This window comes from Blennius ocellaris (assembly GCF_963422515.1).
Source record: "Blennius ocellaris genome assembly, chromosome: 1".
Lineage (NCBI taxonomy): Eukaryota > Metazoa > Chordata > Actinopteri > Blenniiformes > Blenniidae > Blennius > Blennius ocellaris.
The window spans coordinates 33,828,046-33,854,423 of record NC_137650.1 but is presented as its reverse complement, the minus strand read 5'-3'; the positions used below and the strand labels follow the sequence as shown (position 1 = coordinate 33,854,423).

Here is a 26,378-nt window from a genome sequence, read left to right as displayed (position 1 = left end):
TCTTGTATTAATTTAAAAAAAGTGGAGAAAAAAAAGCATTTCTATAGATTCTAAAGTTTCCTAAACATGCGATTTGCTGTTTTTCTAATAATTCTGACCATGAAGGTTAAAAACCCATAAAGTTACCCAGAACACCAGTGATACAAGATGATTAAAAAAAAACAAACAAACTGAGAAATGAACATCGCCTTCAGCGATGATTGTGCTTTAAAAGTTGTAAAAACAATAATCCAACCAACTGCTGCACAATATAATGTCCACATATGTGGACGCCAGGTCCTGGAAGGTTAATAATGTCATTTAAAATATTTAAAACAGAATTCAATTCTGCAAACGGGTGACGTTTCAGTACTTTACATAAAAAAAAAATTACAAAAAAATTGCAACAAATAAACGCTGAGGGGATATTTTGAATTAAAAACATCCCACTAGCAAGAGGAGAATTGTGCTTATTAGGTCTTTATATGGGGGGTGGGGTGGGGGGAAGGGGGGGGGGGGGGGGGACCATTAGGAAAATCATCCTGAATTTATAATATTGACAATGTTTAAACACACTTATTGTGAGGCGGAACCTAAACACACTTCTCCTCGGGCAGAGCGTTGAAGAGGAGGACGGATGGGGGTGGGCTGACGTCGGAGGAGGAGGAGGTGGAGGAGGAGGTGGTGGTGGCAGCAGCAGCACTCAGCTTCTGCCCTGCATTATTTATCCTGCGTGTTGGGGGTGGTCTGACCCACTCTTGTAATGAGAGCTGGAGTCACGGTCTGTTTGGAGTGGCTGGATCACTGCTCAGCCACACAGGTCTCCAGCACAGCCGCTTGTTTGCACAGACTTCACTCCGACTGTAAAAAAAAAAGTCGGGGGGGGGGGGGGGGGGGGGGGGGCCCCCGTTGACACATCTGTGCCGTCTCTCCCCGAGGCTAATGGCTATTACATGTGTCTGCGGGAGAAGCTGCGACATTCAGATGTTGCTCTGAAAACAGGCGGGGTGAAAACAGAAAAAAAAAAAAGAAAACGCTGACAGTTGATGGGAAGCTGCCGCGCTCGGGCCGAGAGGGAATTACCACTGTTGATCTTTCTCACAAGTGCCGTGAGGTGATTAGATGCGTTTTGAAGGAAATGTTGATGGCTCTATGGCGGCGGGGCTGTCGGGGGGGGTTTGTTGCTGACGCAGCGGTGCTCCTCGTAGGTCACTCTTTACATTTCACATTTCCTCTCCAGCGTGACAAACACAATTTGAAAAAGAAAAAAAAAAAAATGCTGACAAAGTGCTGCGGCGCTGGGTTTCTGAGGTACGAACACAGGTGGAGAGAGAAATTAAACCTTTACTCAAACGTCGCTGCATAGCTTAAACTGAAACTAACTTCATTTTCCCAGATTTTTTTGGGGTGTTTGATGGAGACGCTCAAAGTGAAAAAGACGATCAGATACATTTCTGCAGAAAAACATGGAATTCAGACATCTTGCAGTCACTTTATACCCGTTTTAGGTGTTCCATCAGCTCCGTCTATACAAAATACATCTGTTACTCTAAAAGGACCACAAACTCTCTCACACACACACACACACACACAACATATGTTTGTTTTGTACACATATATACTTGTATATGTAGGCTTAAACATATATACATGTATACAGACAGTGTTGTGTAAACACTCCATAGAGTACACAGTGTTTGTATATGTATAGCTTGGAGTTATATATATATATAATTGGGGATCCAGACCGTCCGTCTGGTTTCGGGTCACGGACGGATAATAAGCGCAGCCTTTGTCAAGTTAATTTAAAAACTCACTTTTTCGTGACATTTCAGACTGGAGTGTGAGATTCAGTTCACAGCTGGGTGCAGAGACCTCCAGTGACACTGTTATTTTTTTTTTTTTTTTTTAAATAACGGTGACTCATCTGCTGGACGTGTTCGCTTCAATCCCCCGTCTGAAGTGTGCAAATGACCCACTTATTGATCCGCCGCTGCTCGCCTGACAAATAAACTAAATCTAAGCAGCAGGCGAACAGTTTCGCTCCTAACTAGCAGATCACACACACATGCGCGCACACACACGCACACACACACACACGGAGGCTAATCTGTCACTAATCAAGGCCATTGATCACATTGAGAAGCGCGTCTGTCTGCACCCCCCCCCCCCCCTCCTCAGATGGATTACCACACCAGGCTTCTGACGGGGACAAAGACAGAGGGGGAGGAATTGTGTCGAAACATCAGGGGAAAAAAAAAAGAAGCACGGAAGAAATATCGTCTTAGCAATGTCGCATTAAAAGCAGTGAGCATTAGTTCGTCCCTGAACTTGATGGGAATCAAAAGGAAGTCGCTACATGGAAAAAGTAAGTCCTACTTTGCTTTTTGGGAATGTCCCCTGGATCATTTCAGCGTCCACAACTCTCTTTTACAAAATAACAAACAACATGGTGATTAGAAGAACGTCCGACTTGATGCGAATATTTTCCCCCAAGTAATCAATTTTATGGCGTTTTCAGTAAATATCTAGTCATTTTCATTTTCAGTGCTTCAGGAAGATGCTCTGCAATCTGGATGTTGGTGAACATGGCTTTAAAGAGTTTGATTAAACTACCAAACTACACACACCTCTTAAAAAGAAGGCGGAAAGCTGTAATGACTGAACGCTTCAGGATTACTGAGGCACTGCTTCTCAAGTGAATTAATGAGTGAAGGGTTTAATTCGGTTGCAGTTTCAGTGCAAAAGTTGACTTTTTGTGCATTCATTTTATAGCGCTTTGAAGTTCACGCACACTCGACGAAATTGGTCTCGCCTGAAGCCAAGGCTTATTCTTGCAGATTTCTTAAAAACCCATAAAGTTATCCAGGACACCAGATGATTAAAAAAACAAAACACAAATCACCATCAGTAAGAAATTCAAAAGTAACAAACAATCATTTTTCATTATATCCATTAATTTCAATATTTTTTTTGAAGCACAACAAAGATTTACACAATTTTATGACTCCCAGAAAGGAAACATCTATATTTAACATCTGTTCTCACACTCGCTCTTTCAAATACAAATAATCCTCTTAAATTATAATTATTTTCCCTTAGTTTTAATTAAATTGGGAAGACTTTTATTCTTCACTTGATATAATGTTCACGTGTTTTTAAGTATACAATATCTAAGGGGCAAGATCCTATGAATTATTTATTAGTGTTTTCAAGCAAGTAAACAGGAGGTTGAAAACAAAGTAGCCATGGACTCTAAAGCTTCAGCTAATGCTAATGCTAACAGTTGCTACATCCCTCTCTAGTACAGGGGCGTCAAACTGATTTCAGTTGAGGGGCCACATCAACCTGATCTGACCTCTGGAGGCCCAACAAGTCAAACATCACATGTTAAACTACAGATATGGACAAATGGCAAAGTCTTTCCTTCTTTTGATCCTTTTGTCCTATTCTGAAATGTACATATTAAAGTTAATCAGATATTATATTTGCAACAAAAAAAAATCTAAAAACATCAGTCACCTGTATCTGGATATCATATTTATATTCAGGATTAAAACAATTTGTCATCATCTGGAAATGTCTTTGAGTTTACGTGTCTAAAGTATCATTTCACATAAATTGGACACCTTTATTGTGAAAGGCGTTGTGTTATGTGACCCCCACAGATTGCATTAATTAATTCTGACCAAGGGTGGTTTTGAATGTCATTTTTGCCAATCTAGTGTTTTTAGGTCAGCCTCTGTCAGTTTTCATATTTATACTTAAAAAAAATTACAAAAAAATCACATGGCGGGCCGGATTAGATCCTCTGGCGGGCCGGTTCTGGCCCCCGGGCCGCATGTTTGACACCCCTGGTCTAGTATATATATATATATAAAACTGTCAGACGTAGTGAAGTCTCCAGCCCCCGGTTACGACTTCCTGTCGTAAGTGCATTCGTTGTATCTGGAGCGTCTCCACCGTATGAATAAAGGATGTGTGACCGGTGAGGAAGCTCCAAGTGAGACGGAGAGACGAACGTTTGAACCGCGGGTCGGTCGGCGCCGAGCATGAATGATCCGCCGTGAGCTCCCAGGGCCTAAGAAAGACACACCGCCGCCGACCCATGTCGTCTGTGGGGGGGGGAACCGACGCTTTCTGTCAACGTTTCCCGGGGAAGAACGTACACGCAAAAATAAAAAGGACAAAGTTGTTACTGTTACAAATTCCCTGTGAAGTGTATTGTGTGTTCTGTTAGTATAGGGTTATTTTTCGTCGGGCATTATTTTGGACAGCCCAGTCAGGGGACGGGGTCCTCGTGTTACCTCTGGGTGAACGGAGTTTTTACTGATAATAATAAGACGGTAGTGAACCCCTCGTTACATAATGAATGCGTTCGTGAAGAAGTAAGTCTTTAATAGTCATCAAGCATGTCTACAAGTGTTTATATTCAGTTTATAGGTCGGTAGATGTGTGTTTGGTAACAGTTCTGTGGCATTTAGCTCGGATGTGAATGAAGCTAATGCTAATCGGCTAACTCTGCATGTGTGTGACACTATAGGTAGGCACTTGGACATTTTTTTCAAAATGGTTTAAAGGCATTGATGTGGGTATGGCTGAAAAAAGCGTTCTGAAATGAAAAAAATGACACCTCATTTGTTGAAATCGGACAATCCAAACCAGAGTTGTGGTATTTTCAAGGACTCAATTATCGCTAATTAGTGGTCACTAAAACAAAAGGAAAATGCATTAGAAAACTGTGATCTGAGCAAAAAAAAAAAAAAAAACGTCATTTCCATTTTGAGCCCTTCATTTGACTAAATTTTAATTCATTTTATTAATATTCTATACATATCTGCCCGAAAAACATGAGCTACTGCCCAAAAAACAACTTGGCGATTGCTGTTGAACGGAAATTCCATGAAAACTTTCAGCTGGCGGAGGTTGCTGTACATTTGTACGCATCATGTACACTTACTGCCGCAGCTTGAATGGGCATGAAAACTTTAGAGAATGAAGTTTATTCACCATATAACGTGCCAAAACATAACTTAAGGTTGCACTTTGATGAGCAGATGCAGTATTTTGAACCTGAAACTCACCTATATTTTCGAAAATCCCAAACTTTGGCAGTCGGCGGTGTATTTACATAAAGTAAACACCGGGAGATTCGGTATCAAGTGGCGAATCAAACATGGCGGAAAGTGATGAAGATAATGTAGAGCTATCCGCTGCATCCGCATTTTCGTAGACCGAATCGAGCGCAGCTTTCACAAAATGAGGACGTCATCGTGACGTTGGAAAATGACACGACGTTACGCGAAGATTTCCAAGTGCCTACTATAGGGGATTTAATTCCAGTTTATGGAGCATTATTACCACCGGTTATTGATTTGTACGTTCTTTATGTGTTACAGAAAACCATTCTGCATTCATTCTACAGTCTGCATCATTCTGCATTACTCTCCAGTCGTTCATTCTTCAATCATTATACATTCACTTATTCGTTATTTGTCTGGAATCCACGTTCTGTACTGCCAACCCACTCTATTAAAAGGGATAAAGTCAACACCCGGTGTCCGTTCCTGCTCTCTGACCGGAGTAGTCGTCCTGGATAAAGTGGTCCCAGCATCATCGTCGGTCACAAGCGCATAATCGGCAATAGTTACTGAGCCATTTCAAATTTCTCAAACTATGTATTTCCGCATATATTTCCCTGTAAGAGAAAACAACTACAACCTAAGAGGACTGTGTATATTTGAAAAAAGGTGGTGCGAGAACCTACGTTAAATACAGATGTGTTTCTTTTCTGGGAGCAGCTTTATGGAACGTCTCAGTGACGACTTAAAACTGCAAATCACCGTTCTGCTTCCAAAAAAACAGTAAAAAGAAAAATAATTAATGGGTACAATGAACAATAATTTCTGTTACTTCTGTTTTGTTTGGTTGGGTTTTTCCTCATGTTTTGTTCCATATTCATTTTTTCTCCCGTATTACGACTGCTATGTTTAGTATTATTATTATTTTTATTTATTTTTCTCCAGTTGCTTTTTTAAAAATGTGATTATATTTTTTGCATCACTGGTGTCTGGGGTTTTTAAGGGATAGGCTAAAATAAGCCTTGGCTTCAGCCGATACCCATTTCGGTTGCAAGTATATTGTGGAAATATTGTTTGTGTAAAATTTTTGTTCTGGAACTGTAACCGAAATAAACTGTTCATTCATTCATTCAGACTATCGTGTGCATTACATCCAAATACAACAGTTTTTTGGCTTTTACCTTCTTCAAATTTGCCAAATCTCAAATCTCAAATCTCAATATGTGGAATGAGCCATTGCACAAGTGGCTGGATAAACATCTTCAAAGTGAAACACGAATAATAATTATAAACACATGAAGACCATTTAAAAGGCCTGAATGTGCCGACGACGGGGGGGAAACCACGGCGAGCGGCCGTCACTTTACTGATTGATATGGATTTTGTAATGGTGACTGATAAAGGCAACAAAAGGGCCCGTTAAGATAAGGAAAGACGAATCTATTGCGACAACAAGCAGCGATTTCTCTACACAGACTTTTCACCCGCCGCGAGGCGAGCAGAGCGGCGAGGTTTCATTACCGGGGGCAGCCGATAAAACCTGCAGCTCAAGTGCAATCAAACCCGACAAAGAAGTGGGCTGAAGCAGGATCCAGTCGACCCCGAGAGGTCGACGTCTTCTGTTCTGAGGGAATCGCTTTAAATCGAGATCGACATCAAACTGTACAAGTATCAGAGTCAATATGCAAAGGTTCCTGGGAGCCAACGAGATCTTTTATACTGGTGACAGAAGTCATGTTTCAACCAGCAGGAGTGTCAACAGTTTGTTTATTCCCACACGGAAAGAACCTATACGAGGACATATGCGCATATATGAAACCTATAAGCAGTTTATAGGCACATATATGCGTATATATGCCACATATAGGCAAAATTGAGGTGCATATATGTGAATATACAGGCCATATAATCTCCTGTACTGCTTCTTTATTTCCACATATATATAGCCCATATCTCACTTTGGCAGCTGTCATACATTATCAAGGCAATAAGTAAGAACTAACTAAAAAACAATTATGTAAAAAGAACATATAGGTGCACATATATACCTATATAGGTACCTGTATGCATGTGTATGTGTACATATATGTGCATTTATGTACATATAATATAGGAAAATGGCCAATTTTATATATGTCACATATATTAAAAACCTACATCATAACCTATATTGAAACATATATGTTTATATCGGTGCTTTCCATGTGGGTTTTGGGCATTTCGCTGTATTTTAAGGTTTCACCAATATTGGTTTTATTTTGGAAGTATTTTATTAAAATATAGACATTTTTAATTGCGTATAGTCTGCGGCACAATAAAGAAAAACCTATAAAGTTAAAATTTAAAAGGGTATCGTGGCACTATTTTACCGGTCCGGCTGGCTTGAGATGGAACTGGACTGCATGTGGCTCAACTAGAATGTGTTTAACAGCCCCGACATAAATCCTCTTAAAACAATGGAGAGATTTAAATACCGAGCAGAGATCGTGACCTCATTAACTCTCGTAATTTATTCATAATATTGCCAGTTCTACTCGTGCCAATACGTTCAATAGATAAATACTTTTCATGCGTCGACCTTTAGGGCAGTCAGACTCTGCAACAGAACGATTTTCCTTTTACACGGGTTACAAAAAATTAAAGAGTAAAAGAAATACTCTGAGCGAGAACAGAGTGGAAGTAAATGCCGATAACTATTGAAAGGAAAAACAGGATTAATCTTGAAATAAATATAAATATACATGAATTCTACTACTAACTGATGCAAGTTCAGCTAATGCATAATGCATTTATCATCAATAAAGTAACATATTGCATCTAACTAAATTATTGCACAGAATTTACTCAGAGAAATACACAGAATATATTGTACGGTTGCTCATGACCACCAACGTCACAACCAAACTACTATAAAAATAAAAAAAAAGAAAGAAAAATTGCTCCTACAAAGACGAATATGGTAATTAATTGTGTTTAATTTGGTTTTACAGGATTACCCACCCCTATCTTTCACTACGTTTCGTTGTAATCTGTTACGCATTGGAGATATCCCGATAACAACCGCCATGGAGAATTGAACAATTCCTCCCGACGCAATTAAATAGTGAATGAGACGGTTCTTGGTCACGCTGTGAGCTGGAAGTTGAGCACGACCCCCCCGAAGCTAAACACGGAAAGGCTTTCGGGAATAAATGCAGGATTGCAACGAGGACTCTTCGCCGACTCCTAACTGCCGACAGACTTTAAGCTGTCGGCTTCATTCAGCTCCCGCCAGCAGGAGGCCGTGAACGTCTCACAGCTCAAGTGGAAAAGAAGATTCTTGAATAGACGCCGCATCTTAACTTGCTTTTTATTCCCGTGTTTCGCAGTCAAACTTTTACAGGTTAGTCTCACTCGACGTACGTGAATCCTTTTGTCCGAGGTGTGCCACAGGGTTCGGTCGTAGGTCCTATTTTATTTCTATATTCATGCTTTGTGAACAAAGTCACGCCATCAGAAACATTCGGTTTTCACACACCACTTCTTGTCGTAAAGACAGAATACGTTTTTTTTTTGTTTTTAAATGCCTTTTTTACCGGTTGCTAAGCAACGACATTTCGTTGCCAGTTCCTCACTGTGTGATGTACTGTGCAATGACAATAAAGAAAGTCTAAGTCTAAGTCTAAGTCTAAGAAAACCACCATTTCTAAGGCATCCTTAAAAAAAAAAAAAAAAAGACTTGCCTGAAAAGAAGAAAGAAAAAGCGCTCATGGGTTAATGGGTTAAGAATCACCTCACTACACTGCTGCTACATGCTAAATCCGCTAACAGCCAATAGAAAAGCAGGTGACGATTAAAGCAACATCAGCGCTGCACAAAGCTAGTTTGCAGATTCCCAAGATGGTTAAAATAAAAATTTTTCTCGAAAGTCTACATCAACTGACACAACAAACATTTTCCTTGTGCAAAAATACAAATAAAGGCTTTTATACTTTGTTAGAATGTTAATGTATTTCCTGTGGGGGGGGGGGGGGGGGGGGGGGGTGTACACGGATGATGTTCAGTCAATGAGAATCTATAGTTTTAGTTTCCTGCATGGCCTCGTTCACGAGGACAAACCGAATCCAATTCAATTCCTTTTCACATATATATATATATACATACACACACACACACATATATACATATATGCGTATATGTATATATATACATATATGCATATATATACACATCCGTGTGTATATATACACATACATACGTATATAGACACATACATACATATATACATATATACGTATATACGTATATATACATGTATATATACGTATATATATGCATATATACGTATATATACACATATATATGTATATGTACACATACATACACATATACATATATACATACACATATATATACATACACATGGTCTGACATTACAAACACCAGGTCAACATATATATGCCAAGAAACAGGAGTCCATCACAGTGTTTCCACTCAGTGTGTTCATTATACAGGTTTGACACGACAACAAAATACACTGTCTTCTTTTCTTTCTTTCTTTTTTTTTTTTTTTAAAGGGATCCTAATTTAGCATGCAGGAGTGCTTGTCGCTGAACCTGTAAGGACAAGCAGATCTGGTGTGGCAAAGTTTATTGCTCGGGGCTTTTTCTGGCTCCCATGCCTGCTCGCTGTGCTCTCCACTCAACAGCTCGCCTCTCTCTTCCCTCTCCTCTCCTCTCCTCTCCCCATTAACCGGCTGACAGATCAGTAATAAACACAGCCTGTCACCTTCAAGGCCTGCCTCTCATTTACTAGAGAACACATGAAACCGCTCTCTCTCTCTCTCTCTCCCTCTCTCTCTCTTCCCTTCATCCGCTGGGCTCATTGGAGCTGAAACCTGATTTTTTTTTTTTTTTTTTTTTTCTTTGGCCCCTGCTGCCTCCGAGGCAGCAAATTCTCCTCTGCGCCCAGATAGTCCTGAGAAAAAAGCATGAATATTAAATGCGAAATCCATGAATAAATAAACCAAAAAAGGGACTTCCGTCGCTCCAGCCTCTTTCTGTCTTGCAGCGGAGGACGGCGGCGGAGCAGAGGGTAGATAGAGAAATGAAAGCAGAAAAAAAATAAAAAATAAAAATAAGACTGCCTCAGGAGAAAAAGGTACATTTGTAAGGTAATTGGCTCTGTCCCACATTTACAAAACAAGGTTTCGAGTGAAAAGGCGTCCTTTCAGAAAAGATTCATATTTACTCGTTCTTGAACCGACGTGCATTTACACGGCAACGGCAGAAACATTGAAAACGACGTCTTTAGCAGGTACCGCTAGTTGGCGCTGTTGTTTGTTTTCGTAATGAACTCACGCAAACAGGCACGTCGAGAACTATCGACTCTCGGCTATAAAACTACCAAGGCTCAGGAGAAAGGTTGGGCATCATCTACTCGTGCAGAAGAAGTATTTTCCATGGGCATAGCGGACGTGTGCGATGGCAAGTTTTCAAAAAGTTCCACCTTGGGAGTAGTTAAAAAAAAAAAAAAAAAACATTAAGGAAACCCATTGGGGGCTCCGACCTCTAAAATGCAAGGAAAGTTTTGTGTTTTCACTCAAAAATGTTTTCTCATTCCAAAATTTTAATCAGATTAATCACAGGGTTGCTGTGGATTAATAGTGATTAATCACGATTAACTATCATTCAATATTAATCTATACGAATCGCGTTCCTATTTGCATGAACAAACACACAAGCTGCACTAAACATGATTATCAAACACCACTCACAGCTCATGTCAACAACAACATCACTCTTTTTAACAAACATTTATCTACATCAGTGTTCCTGCGACTCCTTTTTTCAGCTTCTACCAAGACAAATTAACTTGTTGACGTTGTCTGAGGAGAGCGCCGACTGCTCCTTATTTACACTTTTCGTCTGCCAGATATCCCAGACTAATTCATGCTTCGTGTTTATGTGGTATTTGAAGCTGGAAGCGCTCTGGTCAGAAGAAGAAAACTCCTTCCCGAAGAGTGTGCGTGATACTTTATGTCGCTCCACCGTTTCGCCTTGGTTTATTTTGCACTGAAATTCCCTGTCGAGCGCACCAACACGCCATATTGAGCTGCGTCCGCAACGGTGAATCTGTCCAAACTGCATCGACAGAGACGTTTCAGCCATGTCGAGTCATTCTCCCACTGCAGACGGGTTGATTGCATTAAGTTTTTTGTTTTTTTTTCCCTTTTCTTCTTCAGATTAATCGTGATGACATGACTGCAGCAACGCCTTCCCTTTGACAGTCTCCGCTTGTCGTTGCCGTGGAAAATGGCCCACAGTCACTTCACAAGCAACACAAAAAGGGGGCAATCGGAAGGCAGCTGATGGTTAGTGGAGCAAAAGGAGAAAAAAAAAACAAAAAAACAAACTGCAATACTTCCATATGTTGTCTACAAGAGGGGTAAAACGCATACATATTGCACATAACTCAATAATCTATGCATACAAAATGCAAATGACATTGTGAAGAGAGCTGGGAGTGTGTACACGGCGTGCGGCGTCGACTGCATAACAAACAAATAAAGGGAATCATCTATTTGTGATGTACACTCACTGGTCCCTGGGCTTGCGGCTGCTGCACAGGAACGAGTAAATATAGATTTCTCTGCTCTGAGCAATTCCCATAAGTGTGCTTAATATGTATTGTACAGCTCTGGATCCTTACCACAGCACATTGGAGACAAATCATTAGACAAGCATGCAGTAACTACGGGTGGATAAGTTACTCTATGCGCGGCTGATACAGTATTTATTGTGCTCGTGTTTGACCGTGTTGCACTGTCAATAAAACAACAAGAGGCGCAGGGAAGCAGGTTGAAGTCGGTTTGTTAATTTCAGGTATGAGAAGCTGTGTTTTATGGTGGAAAATGGAAAGTATTGAATGTAAGACTCGTCTTAGATGGTATTTTTCATTTTTATTTTCACAATATCACAACAGTGAATAAACTGGGGTTACATTAATGCAAGTGTGGCTTTCCATAATTATATTTTTCGTTTAAAAAAAACTTAAAAATGCAGAACAGGAAAATTAAGTAATGTCACTTTTGTGCATTAGGTGGCAGTATTGAGTTAGTTCCTGCAACTTTGTTTTTATCGTTGCCTACGATAACGGGATGGAAGATTATGATTATGTCTGCGTGTATTTATTTATTTCTTAATCTGTATGCGTGTATCTTACCAATGTTTCACACAAAATATGAACCCGATTTGCATGAAATCTTCAGGATGATTTTTAAAAATTTTTAAATCACTCAAGGACAAATTGTTTTCGGGATGCTATCGGCTTTTTTTTTTTTTATAAATTGGAAAAAAATTGTCCCATACAACGCGGATGGGAGAGGAGATTAAAGGAGATCAGCGTCTGTTGCCATGGAGACGCTCCCTGGCTCAGTGACGTCGTGACAACTGTCCATTGGATTGGATGGAAATGTACACTTCAACCGCAATGCGGAGAAATCCCATCTCTGGACATTTTTTTTTATCTCCATCAACAGAGTCAAAGGAATCATCTAAAATCATAATCTTCATAGGATTCTAATTTAAGGAATCCATGAGATATATAAACGCGCACGCTCATTTTGCGTGAGCAAACATGTAATCACACAAGATAAACACAGGCCGGGCTGCTCGTACGTGAGCGTCTCCATTCTGCATCGTGACTTTCTATCGGAAAGAAATAAACAGTTTAGTCTGCGCTGACGACAGGAAACTGCCGACTGGTCGATAATGCCAAAGCTTGTTTTCTCTCGGTTTTAATATACCGTCAAAAGCGTGTACGTCTCGGCAATATGAGCAAAAATGAAAAGTTAACGTGTAAAGGTTAAGATGACAAAGGAGGAAGACGACGACTGAGAGGAGAGAAGAACAACACGACAATGAAGACGACGACAAGAACAAGACCCAGAACTAAAAGAAGAAAAAAAAGGAGATGAAGATTCAGAATGGGACAAAGAAAATGAAGAAGCTAAATATTATCTAAAGAAATACATGAAAAAGAAAAAACACGTAGACAGCCTTTAAGTACAGAGTGTGTAATTCATGAGATTCAGAAGAGCTCAATTTATTTTCACGATCCAACATCATTATATAGAAAGTGAAAACAGTGTCTGAGGAGTATTTCCCAGTAAAAACTAATCTTTTCTATTAATAGCTGTGTAAATGGCACTTGAAGAGGAACTGAAGGAAAATGGTGTTGACGCTCCGGGCTTAAGGCAGGAGAAGCACTTTATCGACCTTGAGGTCCTTTGAAATGACTCCAGTCTCCAGTGATTTTCAGATTATATATGTCAATGACTTACAAGGCTCCAGATAAAAGATCCCATCATGACCTGCTGCTGAAGCTGAATTCCTCATCTCAGTAATTATACCCATGACTTCCCTCTCTTGCTCTTAGAAATCTCCGCAGAAGAGAGCGTCTTTGTATCTGCTGCAGAGCCATCAGTGTGACTAATCTTTATAGGAAAAGATAAGCCAGTCTCCACAAGCACTCGCAGACTCCGTGTGTCGTATCACAAGAGTTATACAATCAGAACCATGAGCTCAAAAATGACCTTTTTTACCCCCCCCCCCCCTTTTTTTTTAAAGCAGCCTTTCTGTTATGCTTTGTTAATGAGAAACAGTTTCCCTCCAGTACGCTCCGTGACAAGTACGCCATGTAATTACGGGGAATAATTTACATATTGATCTCGTGTGCAACCCCCCCCCACCCCCCCCGGAAGAAATTCACACCGTCAAACTGCATGTTTATATCACAGAATGACTTTGAAGCCCAGCAAACCATTTCAAGATGAAACTAGGAGCATTGGGTGTCTTAAACCAGTGTTTTTCAACCACTGTGCCGCGGCACACTGGTGTTTCCGCGAGATCTAGTCAGGTGAGCCGTGGGAAATTATACAATTTCACATTTACTTTCCCAAAAATCATTTGCTCTCACAGCCGCTGTCAGCTGTGAGAGCAGTGTGTTGCAGAGTAATCATGTATAAATACTCTTCGCCACTAGATGGCAGCACAGAACTTTGCCGGTGAAAGCGAAACTGACAGACGTCAGTGTGGTTAATCTCCACCTCCTGCTACCATCTTGTATCAAAGTACTGTGTCAGTGACAGTGATGGAGAAGTTTTTGAAAAGGAAGAATGTGAACCAGGATCTCAGCTCTTCATCCATCAGGTCCAGGTTTCACACTGAGGGAGGCACAATTAAAAAAAAGTGTGCCTTGGCTCAAAAAGGTTGAAAAACACCGTCTTAAACCAACGAAGCGCCGTCTGAAATCTGGTTTTATTCGTCTTACGCCGGAACATTTGCCTTTGAGAATTTGTCGTGTTTATTTCCTCCTTTCTTGGCTTGTTGAGCAATTCTGAAACAAACTTTAATTGACAGACCACGACAGTCATATAATTCAAAGCTCCTTTTTACTGCTGGGAGTCACGGGTTTAAAAGTGCAATATGTATGAATTTCAGTATGAAAAGATTGTAAAATAAACCTCGACATCTTTCAACGTTTCAAGTGAAAAGGTGTCGTTTTGGGGTTTTTCATTTCAAAAAGGTTTTTGCTTACTTAGTCATTGTTGTGGTTATTGTTATTTTCTAAAATCAGTATTGCTATTACTTATCCTATTCATGTTCAATTTAATTAAATTATTATTAAATTTTTTTCTCTTTTCTTTTGTTTACTTTTTACTTTACATTCACAGTATTTCATTATTATATTGCTGTCAGAGACTGTGTTCTATTGTTCTTGCTATTTTTATTGTTTTTGTTTTTTTTAAAGAAAAGGATATGATATGTACAACATCCTATGTGTACACTATTGTATTTTTCAATCAAAAAAAGATAAATAGAAAAAAGAAAGAAAGAAAATGGATGAATAAGGAGGAAAGATGTGTCTTTTAAGAGTTTCTAATACCTTGATTCATTAAATTGATGTATTTACTTGTCAAAAACAAAAAAGAAAAAAAAAAAAGGTTTTTGCGTTTTACACGACGTCTGTTTAAGAGGAAATGGCAGAAACGCTAGAAACGGTGTAGTTCTCATGTTGGGCCAGTAGTGGGCGCTGTTGGTTGTTTTTGTAACGAAACCAAACACGCAGGCGCTCAGAGAACCAAATGCTACAAACATTAACAATGGGAGAACACATGATACTGGTACGGACAGACGGCCGAGTTGGATTATTATCCCGGTGACTGTCAAAATAAAACTACCAAGTCCCGGAGAATATGTACTGGGGGAGTCACAACATTGTGGAGGAAAATGTTGTTATTCAGAATCAGAAGAGTTTTATAGTCATTATAAAATGTCAAATGAAATTAGCCGTGACTTCTCCTCCGTAAATAAAGATTATAAAAACAGACATCAATATGAACAGAAAAACGTGTACAGTAAAATAAAGGCAGAAGCGTAAACAGTAAACAGGGAGCACGGTATGGTGTCGTCCAGCTACTGAGCATGTGCAGAAGAACTCGTCACTATGGCTGTGCTGCACATGTGCAGTAGCAGCGTTTCGGAAGAGCCGTGTTTGGTAAGGTCTGTCATTTTTGTCCAATATCTCACTGGTGATCTTCACTGGTGCAAACGAAGCGATCGGCTCTTATCTGGGAACAGCTTAGGAAACATTTAGCGAACAAACCAGCTCCGATCTCCACCAGACCGCAGGATCCTGCTCGTGTTTATCGAGGCGCTCGCTCATGAAATCCAACTCCTTCGGTGGCTAATTGTGACGCATCAACTGGCTTGAGGCTCAGCAGGGGGCTCCCCTCCCCGGGGGGGGGGGGGGGGGGGGAGATGTCGGTCACGCGGCCCTGCACGCCACACGATAATGACCCGTCCACTGTGACCCGGCCCATTTTCTCATCACGGTGGAACACAGTCATTTGCTATAAACCTGCTGGGATTGTAATTGGCTTTTATATAATTTACCGTGTTTACAACCTCCAGGATTCCGCTGAATTGATTGGAAACAGTCTTTTGGCGGCGGACGCGTCCGTTCGTATTGCGGCGCGTTTGAACGTGCGACGTACGAGGGCGTGTGGTTTATGTCTGACTGTTTGAGCGTCGTGCACATAACCACTTCATACAGAGGATGTCGGGCTATTAAAAACAAGAGGGGGAGTTGAGGCATGGCTACAAGGAACAGAGAAAGGAAATGTGGTTTTATGTCAGAGTGCCAAATACCTTTCAACACCCGACTGACCTTCAGCTTACGCTCGAAGCACACACACACCCACACACACACACACACACACACACACACAATTGCTCACAGGATGTGACTATAAACCATAATGCACATCCCTTATTACAGCAGCCAGCCGGGGCTGTATGTCATTTTAAATGTCACAGACTCCTCCACGGGGCAACGACTGATCAACCCGGGTTTGCTTTGCCGAGTGTGTTATCTTTGAAGTCATCCGGCTGGAGACAGAAGCAGCTTTCGGTTATCAGATAATTGTCAGATCCATCCTATATTATGTCGTAATTCTAAATGCTACCTGGGTTAATGTCACGCAAAATCTTTTTTCCAGGTGAGTCAACAATACGTAGGAGCTCCGGCTCCCTTTATTATTATTATTATTATCAGGACGGCTCCCATACCCAGCGGGACACGTTCAACCTCCAGGGGTCGTGGGTCAACTCTCTGGGGGGGGTGACGCGTCCGGTACATCTCCAATGGTCGGCGACCAAATTAGATGCCCGAATAACCCCCCCCCCCCCCCCCCCCTCCGCTTCAGGTTCAAAACTGCAGGGAGGCCTTCAGCTGCCCTCCATATTCATATACGTCACGTGCCCCCGGACGCCCGGACCCGTTTCCACGGCAACGTTTCAAATGTAAAATGCATCGTTTTTTTGGTTTGGGGGGAAAAGTTTGACGTTTCCACGGCAACGATGTCTGCTGACAACAACGTGGTTGATGAGTTGGTGCCGTTCGTTTTTGTAATGAAACCACAAACAAATACACACATGTAACAAACAATATACCGTAAACATGGATGTGAGGTAATTTGTTCCAAAAAAAAAGAAAAAAAAAAAGATCAGCCATAACATTATGACCACATCGCTAGTATTGCGTCGGGCTCCCGTTAGCTGCTTTAGCAGCCCCGGCCTCTCAAGTTATGCAACAAATATACTTTAGACTTGTTAAAATCGTCACACTGGTCTATTTTTCCAGCTTCTAACTATAAGACGACAGTTCATTTCCCCCCCTATTGCCTCTGTCGGCGTTATGCCCTATCAACTGTCAGTGGTGATAATGATCAGTGGATATCAAAATCCACTTGCATTAAGGATCGACGCAGTAAAAATAAAACAGTTGGCATCCCTACAGAACGGCGCGGCGCTGGGAGGTAAAGACATCACGTCTTTTCTTGCTCCTCTTGATGAGGCGTGAGCTGGTTGGCAATGTGGGCGACAAGCAGATCTCGTCAACGTAAGCTGCCGGAGGAGCAGAAAATACTGGTGCTAAGCCCCCCCCCCCCCCCCCCCCCCCCCCGGGTAAGACGAGCGGCTCTGCCTTGACCCGTGAGATGCGGTGGGAATTGAGGTGGAAGGGAGGGCGAGAGAGCAGCAGAGTGAGAGAGCGGAAAAAGCTCGCCGGCGGCGGAGGAACAAGACGGACTGGGAGCGATGCGGGTCGGGAGAACCGATCGGAGTTCCAGCCTCACGTGTCAGCGATCGATGCGCTCGATCGCTAAAAGCTCAGGCTCTGCAAACATGCACTCAATGAAGGGGCGGCAAGAATAATTACCGTAATATCCAGATGAATGAGCAGCAAAATTAAAACAAGTCAGGGAATTTGTGTTTGGAAGATTTTTTTTGTTGCAACAATACTTTAATTAAAAAGATGCTGACGCTACTACTGCGACAGTGAGCATGAAAAGTCGCAGCAAATTCCCCGTTTCCGCCGAGAAGGCTCCGGAGTGTTTTTAAAAAAGTTGATTTTCAGGGGCTCTGAGCACCGTCGAGGAAACGGATACCAGAAAAACACAACAACGCTTTTCCATTTTCACTTGACGTCGTGTAAACGGGGCCTCAGAAGCATGATTGTACACGTTGACGGAGGTGGGTGTGGAGTTGGGTGGGGGTGGGTGGGTGAGGCCAAAGCCACAGAGGATGGCTCCAGTAAAACACATGGCTGAAGGATTGAACCTTTTGAGATGGAAAGACAATCCACTCCAACACCCGATATGTTTAGATCTCATGCAAATTCTGAAAAAAAAAACCCCACTAAACCACTCCACTCCTGTGCAGCTGACTTTGTTTTACCTCTATTGTTTCTTCGATTTACAACATTCCAAACCCAATAAAGACTAAAGTGGGTGACAGCTGGCTGCAGGTAGCGTGAAACAACTAAAAAAAAAAATCTATCAGTGTTTAATCATTTACATTGGGAGTTGAAGTGGTCTGTATTTAACCGCCAATAAAAAAAAAAGCAAAGTGCTGATTCATAAACCGCTGCAGGTGCAGAGTGGGTGAGTCAGCAAGTTTCACTCGGATCAGCCGGTAATTTAAGACCATCAATTAAAGGCCATTTAAAAGAAGTCTGAAATTTGTGGAGTAGCAGGAAGAGAGAGAGAGAGAGATAAAGGCTGAATTTACAGACTTCCAGAGGAGAGAGCGCAGCGATGAGACGGACTATTAAAACCAAGTGAGTGAAACGACGTCGGGCTGCAGAGAAAACCTGAAATGTCAAAGTATTTCCTTTCGGGGGGGGAATTAAATTTACTTGTATTGAAGCTGCCCAGCTGTTTTATCACCAGGAGAGAAAGTAACAAAGTACAACACACAAATATAATCCGTATTTGGGACAGATTCTAGGGTACTTGTACTTTTATGTGTATTTTTTCCCCCCATATATATATAATTGAAGAAAATAAATGACCTCCCTGATAAAGTTATATGTGATATTTAGGCTCCATTTACCCGACACTGTTTTCAAGTGAAAACGAAAATTTTTGTTCCGGGTGTCCGTTTACACTTCTTGTGTAAAACGCAGCGTTCTGAAAGCGTCACGACTTCGTCTCCATGGAAACAAAAATCATCATTGGCTTCGTCAGGTATTGATCTTCAGTCAAAGTCATGTACAATTGATATGTTTTCTTATGAAACTGTAATAAGAAGATTATAAAGAGCTTCAGTAAGCGAGTAGTATTTTTTTGTCATCGCACCTCGTGTTGTTTTAAGCAACTTTACTCACACTGAAGTATATTTTACACCATTTGCTCATTTTATAATCGTAAAGTATTGAACTTTTAAAAATTGTAGTAATGGATGTGAAGAATGGCAAATACCCACACCCACGTCATTTTAAGAACTACTCGAATTTGCTCTTTCAAAAGCAACAATATATGCAACTATAATCAAGTATTATTTACTGTAACATGCTTATTTTTTCAAGGATATAATTTGATCATAAATAAGCACAATTTACATCAAGTAATCCTTCAAACTTTAGAATTAAACACTTGTTCCTCCTACCTGTTGTGATGTACCGTCACAGTGACACATTGACAATATTTCACTCACAGTATTAGAAAGGGCAGGGCAAAAAAAATAAATAAAAAAATAAAAGCTCCTCTATCGATTTGAAAAGATGTGAAAGAGGCACAGCTGCATAAACAATCCTCTCAAGTCTTTAGAGGGTTCTGAAATATTAACAAAAGAGCTTGCAGGTACATCATTTTGCAGGAGCAGCGATGGCAGCGGAGGGAAAATGTCTTTGAGTCCCATTATAAATCACACAATACAGCAACAACGCTCTGCACATCCAGGCCCGGCGTGTCCCCCAGGCAACCTGACAGCAAAATCCTGTCTTTACAGATGGCTCTCAGACAGGAGCCGTGTGTGTGTGAGTGTGTGTGTGTGTGTGTGTGTGGGTTTCTGTGTTAATAATGGAGAATCTAGCAATCAGGAGCTGTGCCCGACATTATCGCACTTCCACATGTCTGTTTCTGCTTGTGTTTGGAGCAGAGAAATGTGGAGGAGAGGAGTTGATAAGGAGGGGGAGAAGAAATAAAAAAAAAAAAAAAGAAGAAGAAGAAGAAGCAATTCTTGGTTGGCTGAGGCTAATTTCACCCACTCCACTTCCCGCCTGGCGACATGACAGACGTAGGACTTACAGATCTTGTGCTTCCCTTTCATGGGGAATTTCACCAGCAGCTCCTGGGGGTTGGTGCAGATGAAGACGAATGGCGAGGCGGACTCCTCGCAGGTAGCGGGGGACTGCGGGTGAGAGATGATGAAAAGAACAGTTTAGCATCGCCGTGCACACCGGAGGAGCGTGTCCATATTGTGCCGGAGAGGACATGTTAGCGCGCCCGGCGGCGGCGGCGGCAGCGTGGCGGCGATGAATCACTGAGCGAGGGTCTGTTTGTACGCCCACGTCGGGCTACATGTCCTCCGTGCCTGACGTAATACTACACGCCTGACAGGAACCGATGGTTATGAGTCTCGCTAGGGTCTCCGGCGCTATAATTGCACGGCTAATGAGGCAGTTTCTAATGAGAGCAGCTGCAGCACTCGTGAGCAGTGGAGATGACACTAAATGTACAACAAGTGAGAATACAAAGTCCTTCTGTCTCAGTGTGTGTGTGTGTGTGTGTGTGTGTGTGTGTGTGTGTGTGTGTGTGTGTGTGTGTGTGTGTGTGTGTGTGTGTACGTCCTCAAACATACAAATCACAATCCCATTTATAAAACGGTGTTTATTTTTCAATAGAGAATTGATATAACTCTGTGTGTGTATTATACAAACTCATACAATCCACACACATACATGTATGTATACACACGTGTATACACACACACACACACACCACATAATGACATAAAAACATACACACGTATACAAACTTACATTTTAAAAACTCTTTCTTATATTATTTTTCCCATGTGCATGGTTTACGGCTGTACAGATATAACTACTATAATTTTACAGCAGTTTTCCTTAGTTAATTGATCAGGCACGTCTAAAAAAACAAAAAAACTTTGGGGATTTGAATAAAAACTACACAATATTAGCAATAACATTTTTTAGCCTGGTGATAACAACATGATGGTGCATTTCCTTCTGCATTGAGTTTTGTTTGGTCAAATAACAGATGTTTTTATAATTCCTTTTTTTTTTTACATTACATAATTCTAATAAGTGAATCAGATTGATCCCACTCTCCCTTTCATGTTTCAAATGTTATCATGTTGAATTTTTCCACACGAATGGAAACACCGCTCGTCGCAGCTCCAGCTCTGCATTGACGGCGTGCCGATGTCACGGCGACAATAAATTTGCTGCACGTTGTGCAGACGCCACCAAAAAAAAAAAAAAAAAAAAAAAGCACTTTCAGATCTGCAGGAATACATCACACGGCCCCTCCCTCCGGAAGGCGTGCGTGCACGGCGCATGACGGACGGCGCGCCGCATTCCTGTGAAGGAGAGGTTATTTTACAGCTCATAATTGACAGCAGCCTACAGCATGCAGGGGCAGAAAGACAAGAGAAGAGATCTCTCCCCACCCCCCCCACCCCCCCGGTGTTATTGATTGGTCTCTCAGGTGAGAGTGGGGAATTGACTGACACAGTGACAAAGGAGTCATCTTTCCCATCACTGGCAGCCAACGGCTCTCAGCTCATCCAATTTCCTCCAGCGCTATCAGATAGTGCCCATGATTGCATCTAGCCAGCCAGGAAGTGGCTCTCTCTTCATGACAGCATGCTTTTTCCCCTCGCTCGCTCGCTCATTCCCTCCCCTCCCCCCTCTCTCTCTCTCCCTCTCTCACACATACGCTCTCTGTTTCACAGCCTCTCACAGGAGCTCTGAAGGTTGTGACAAATTTGGGGCTTTTAAAGGAAATCGACAGTCTGCACGGCTCTCGACAAGCCGGTGGAGAGATGATGGAGACGCTGATTCGGGGATTAAAGTGGACTTGAGCGTAATGATAAAATATGTAAACACTCGGAGTCGTTAGCCGCTGGTGGGGATCCTTGAGGAGTCCCTCGATGGCGACTTTCGGTGGCAAATGGCAGAGTGATTTCTATTAAAGTGGGTTAGAAAATTCCCCCGACTGTCCTTGAAGGAAATAGCATGTGATTTAGGGGAGGTGAAACACAGTGAAGGTCGCCAGTCCAGAAATGTCAGTTATAAATAAAGGTTAATGATATCCTACATTTCTATTAAAAGACTGAAAAATCTGCAGTTTATCTGCGCAAAATAGTAATTTTTGGTGAAATATCCGATTTCCTGAAGGTTTTCAACATTAGACCATAATATTATTTGGTCTACATGTTTACACAACATAAAAAAAAAAAAAAATACTGTTTTGGGGTTTTCATTTCAGAAAAGTTCCACGTTTACATGGCGACATTTTGAAAATGATGTCCATTTACAAGGCGATGGCAGAAGTGATGAAAACGACGTTAGCATGCCAGGCCACTAGTGGGCGCTGTTGGTTGTTTTTGCAATGAGACAACACACGCACACGCACACTCACAGAAAAATACAATATAAACATTTACAACGCGAGAACGCGGACGATCGTATGGCCAGACGACCAAGTGGGATTGTCATTCCTGTGACTGTCAAAATAAAACTACCAAGTTGTCGTGGAAACAGGGCTTCTGGAAGATTTCAATTCTAAATATCTGGCAAGTCTTTATATAAAGTCTGCAACTGTTACACTCATTAAATCTTAATTTACATAATTAATTTGAGCTTTTACGCTATAAACAAAATATTTTTTATCAAACATCTGTTTTGTCCTCAGACTGTTCATTTTTTTATTATTTTTATATATATATATAGATTTCTTATCAGATTAAGGGAATAAATAATGCTGGGAAAAGGCTTGTCCCTGAGCGCCTCCGTCTCAATCTGCACCACCTCCTAAGCGGTGCAGTGTAATTATTAATAACAGCTTTTACATGGTAAATGGATTTTCCCTAAATAGAAGCAACGGAGACGGGGGACATGTGAAGGGCTCAAACACGGAGGACATTTGACTGGAAGACAAATGACCGCCACCGTGCTCTACCGACCGCACCGGCGTTCGCGAGGTTCATCAACTCTCTTCACTGTTAATGTGTAAAAACCTCACTGAACCTAACAAATGAGCTAAGCAAAAACAAATCCGGCTGCATGTTTGTGTTACTCGGTCATTTAGACATCACCTGTCAGGCGGAAAGCTAAACGTTGGTCAAGTGTCTCACCGACGAGAAGCCGAGAGAGCTCGCCATCTGTAATGGAGGCCAGATGTTTCCTAAGTGAAACACGCCACGCTGCAGTGCGGCGCAGCCTCCGCATCCTATCCCTTTAGCCATATGACAAGCGTGATCTACGTCAACTCTCGGAAAGAAGGGGAAAAAAAGAAAGAAACTAAATAAAAAAATCCAAAGAATGCGCGAAATCACTTCACTTTCTGCCGGCGGTGCGTCGAGCTGCAGGAGCAGTTTCCGACGTGACGCGCCGTCGACTCGGGTTGAAGCATTAAACTGTTTTCTACTTCACTGAAGGTGTAGTTGGGCGAGATGGGATGTTATGTATATCAATGTGTTGTCTTGGCCTTTTTAATCTGTATTTGCATTTTATTCCTGTTTTATGTTTTTTACTGAAAATGTGAAGCGCTTTGTGACCTTGGTCTGAGAAAGGCGCTATATAAATAAAGTTTTACTTACTTACTTACTTACACTGAACCCTGATGTCAAATACTTACTATTAGGGCAGCTCGATTATGGAAAAAAAACTAAATCACGATTATTTGCACGATTGTGTCTTTGAATTAGGAACAGCATTTATTGAACATGTTTGAAAAAAAAAACCTCCTGTTAAATATATAAAAATATCTTGTAATGTTGTAGTAAAAAATAAAGTGTTGTACTGCACTCAATCTTTTGAAAGCAAGAAATGAATAAGTGTAGATACTAATATAAACTCCAGTCATGAATCATCATATGTTGGTACTTTAGCTTCTCTAAAACCTTCCCAAGCTGAGAAAAACACCTTTTCTACTTCACTGCAGTGCATTAGCTACTGCATGGAGGGTTTATCGCTGTACTTTTTAAAAACCCGTTTCACCCGTCGGGTATACGAAGTTACTTTACATCGCGTACGGAAAAAACGTTAACCCAACGGAGCTTTAATGCTAGTAGCCGCCATTAGCATGACTTAGCTTTATAATGACACATAGCCTAAACCACGAGTGTAACACGCCGTTATTATCATCATCAATATATGTTAGTTTACAGCAAGTATATCAACAAGCCAGAAACCATACACTCATAACTTTTACGGGAAATTTAGAAGTAGCAACTTGGCTAAGTAGCTTGCGCCTGCGCGTTTGGGTTTAATGCGTTATCATTTCCTGTCTGTGGAGGCTGCACCGGAAATGCACCACATAATCATTTTTTTTTCTTTTTCTAATAACTTCTCCATTTTCCAGAACCTCTGTGTGTTTTTGACGGGACTGAGAACGTTGTGTTCCAAATGCGTGACAAGTCGGGGAATGCCTTTGACCGGACCATCATGGGGTAATCGTGACGACTAGCGTATTAGCGCCGTTGTATTCTTTGTGCTTTCTGGTAGTTCTTGAATTTTATACACATAATCAACGGTCTCGGAGTTCGAGTGATGAAAGTAGGCATGACAAATCCCACCAGACAACCAGATTTGTTGCTACGTTCTGCATCTAATAACTTGAAATGTCAGCAGGTTAAAATAGATGAACACTGTGCAATAACGTGCAGCACTGAAGTATTTCATGAGTAAATACTCAATTTTCATGGTTCCGGGGTTTGACTCTAGTGAACGTTGTCCATGTTTGTTCAATGGGATTTCTCTGGTTTCCTCCTAAACATGAGCTCAAGGTTAATTTGTGACCTTTAAATGTGATTGTTTGTCGCTCCGTTATGTTACTGGCGACTGGAAGCAAAATCAGCTTTGATGGTTCTGAATAGGATAAAGCCGCATAACAGACAGATGGGTGGAGAATTAATGTACAGCTTTCTATTTCTTTTTTATCCCCGCGTCTCTAATTCTACTGAGATGTTTGATTTCCGTGAGGAAATCTGCTCAAAGGATAGAAAGAAGTGCTGCCTGCTCTGTTCCAATAGTGAGGCTGGTGTTGTCACTGTAAACATTAGAGAAGGGATTGTGTGTTTACAAGTGGTGTAACCGAGCGAGAAGGGAAAAAAAAACAACCCCAAAAAACAAACAAAAAAGAAAGATCCAGACCCTTAATTACCATGACAACATTTCTCTGGTTTATAAGAGAAGGAGGGGGAAAAAAAACCCAAAAAGGTTTCCTCGCTGTGGAAGAGCGAGACCGAGGCGGAGATTAAAGCTGCAAACAAGAGGAGAAACCTGCGTGAGGCACTTCCTGAGAAAAAAGACGAGTTCAGCTTCATTTGAGGTCATTACAACAAATTATCTGGTTACACAAGATGGCTGTATTGTCGGCGGCACTCAAGGAGACAAAATGGTGGTGGTCTTGCCGGATTCACATGAAAATGAGCGTGGCTGCAGCCGGAGCTGGAGTGTGCTCATGTGAGACCCCGCCAGTTGCCTGCTCTTTCATCCTCCATTAGCTAATTAGCATTTAAAGCTGTTGAATGTGCTGCCTTGCCTCCCCCACCACCTAATTGTTTCCATTCCACCTTAATCAAAAGGGCACGAAACGCCGCGGCTGTGTGACAGAGCGGGCTTCCAAAGCGCCTCCATATTCATCAGCACCGATGTGATGCGGCGGGAGCCGACCTGCTTACAAATGCAATTAAAGCCGAGCTTGTTATGAAACACAGGTGTTGGATTAAGAAATTATTGAGCGCATATACATAAACACACTACGGGTGACGGAGTGCGTCACGTGCCCGCGTGTTTTTGGCCCCGCCGAGTTTGTTGGCGTGCCGGTTTTGTTTTGCGCGGTGTGTGTCAGGCTTTAGCGCCCCGAGGCATTCTGGGTAGAGCACCACCTACCGAGAGCCGTGCGGCGAGGAAAGCTCTCCCTCCTTGCATGACTGCCTCTCCTTACACAACCGGCAACATTTTTTTTTTTTTATTCCCGTTGCCAGAACCGCTCAGAGATGGATCTGTGATCTCTGCTCAACTTTGTGATCTCTGCTTTGTCTTTCACAAACGTAACCGGACGGATATTTTTTTTTTTAGGTCCATCCGTCCATCTTGTGTCCCGCTTTATCTAAACGGGCCACCAGTCCTTCAGGCTGAGAGCGTTCAGGTTTACCAAAACCTTCTGGGGGGGGCGAGACGAGTCAAGACCAACTTCAAAGTCCTTCAAAGAGCGTTCTCAAGCACGACGCCACT

General features: G+C 41.7%; 1 protein-coding gene across 2 annotated transcripts in view; it reads right to left on the bottom strand.

The window, feature by feature from the left end:
* Positions 1-26,378, bottom strand: part of trip4 (thyroid hormone receptor interactor 4) — a 119,120-nt gene that overhangs the window by 53,076 nt on the left and 39,666 nt on the right. For both annotated transcript variants that reach the window (XM_080500621.1, XM_080500622.1), the window contains one exon: positions 20,194-20,296. In XM_080500621.1, coding sequence (XP_080356747.1) covers positions 20,194-20,296 — 103 coding nt within the window. The remainder of the gene's footprint in view (positions 1-20,193; positions 20,297-26,378) is intronic.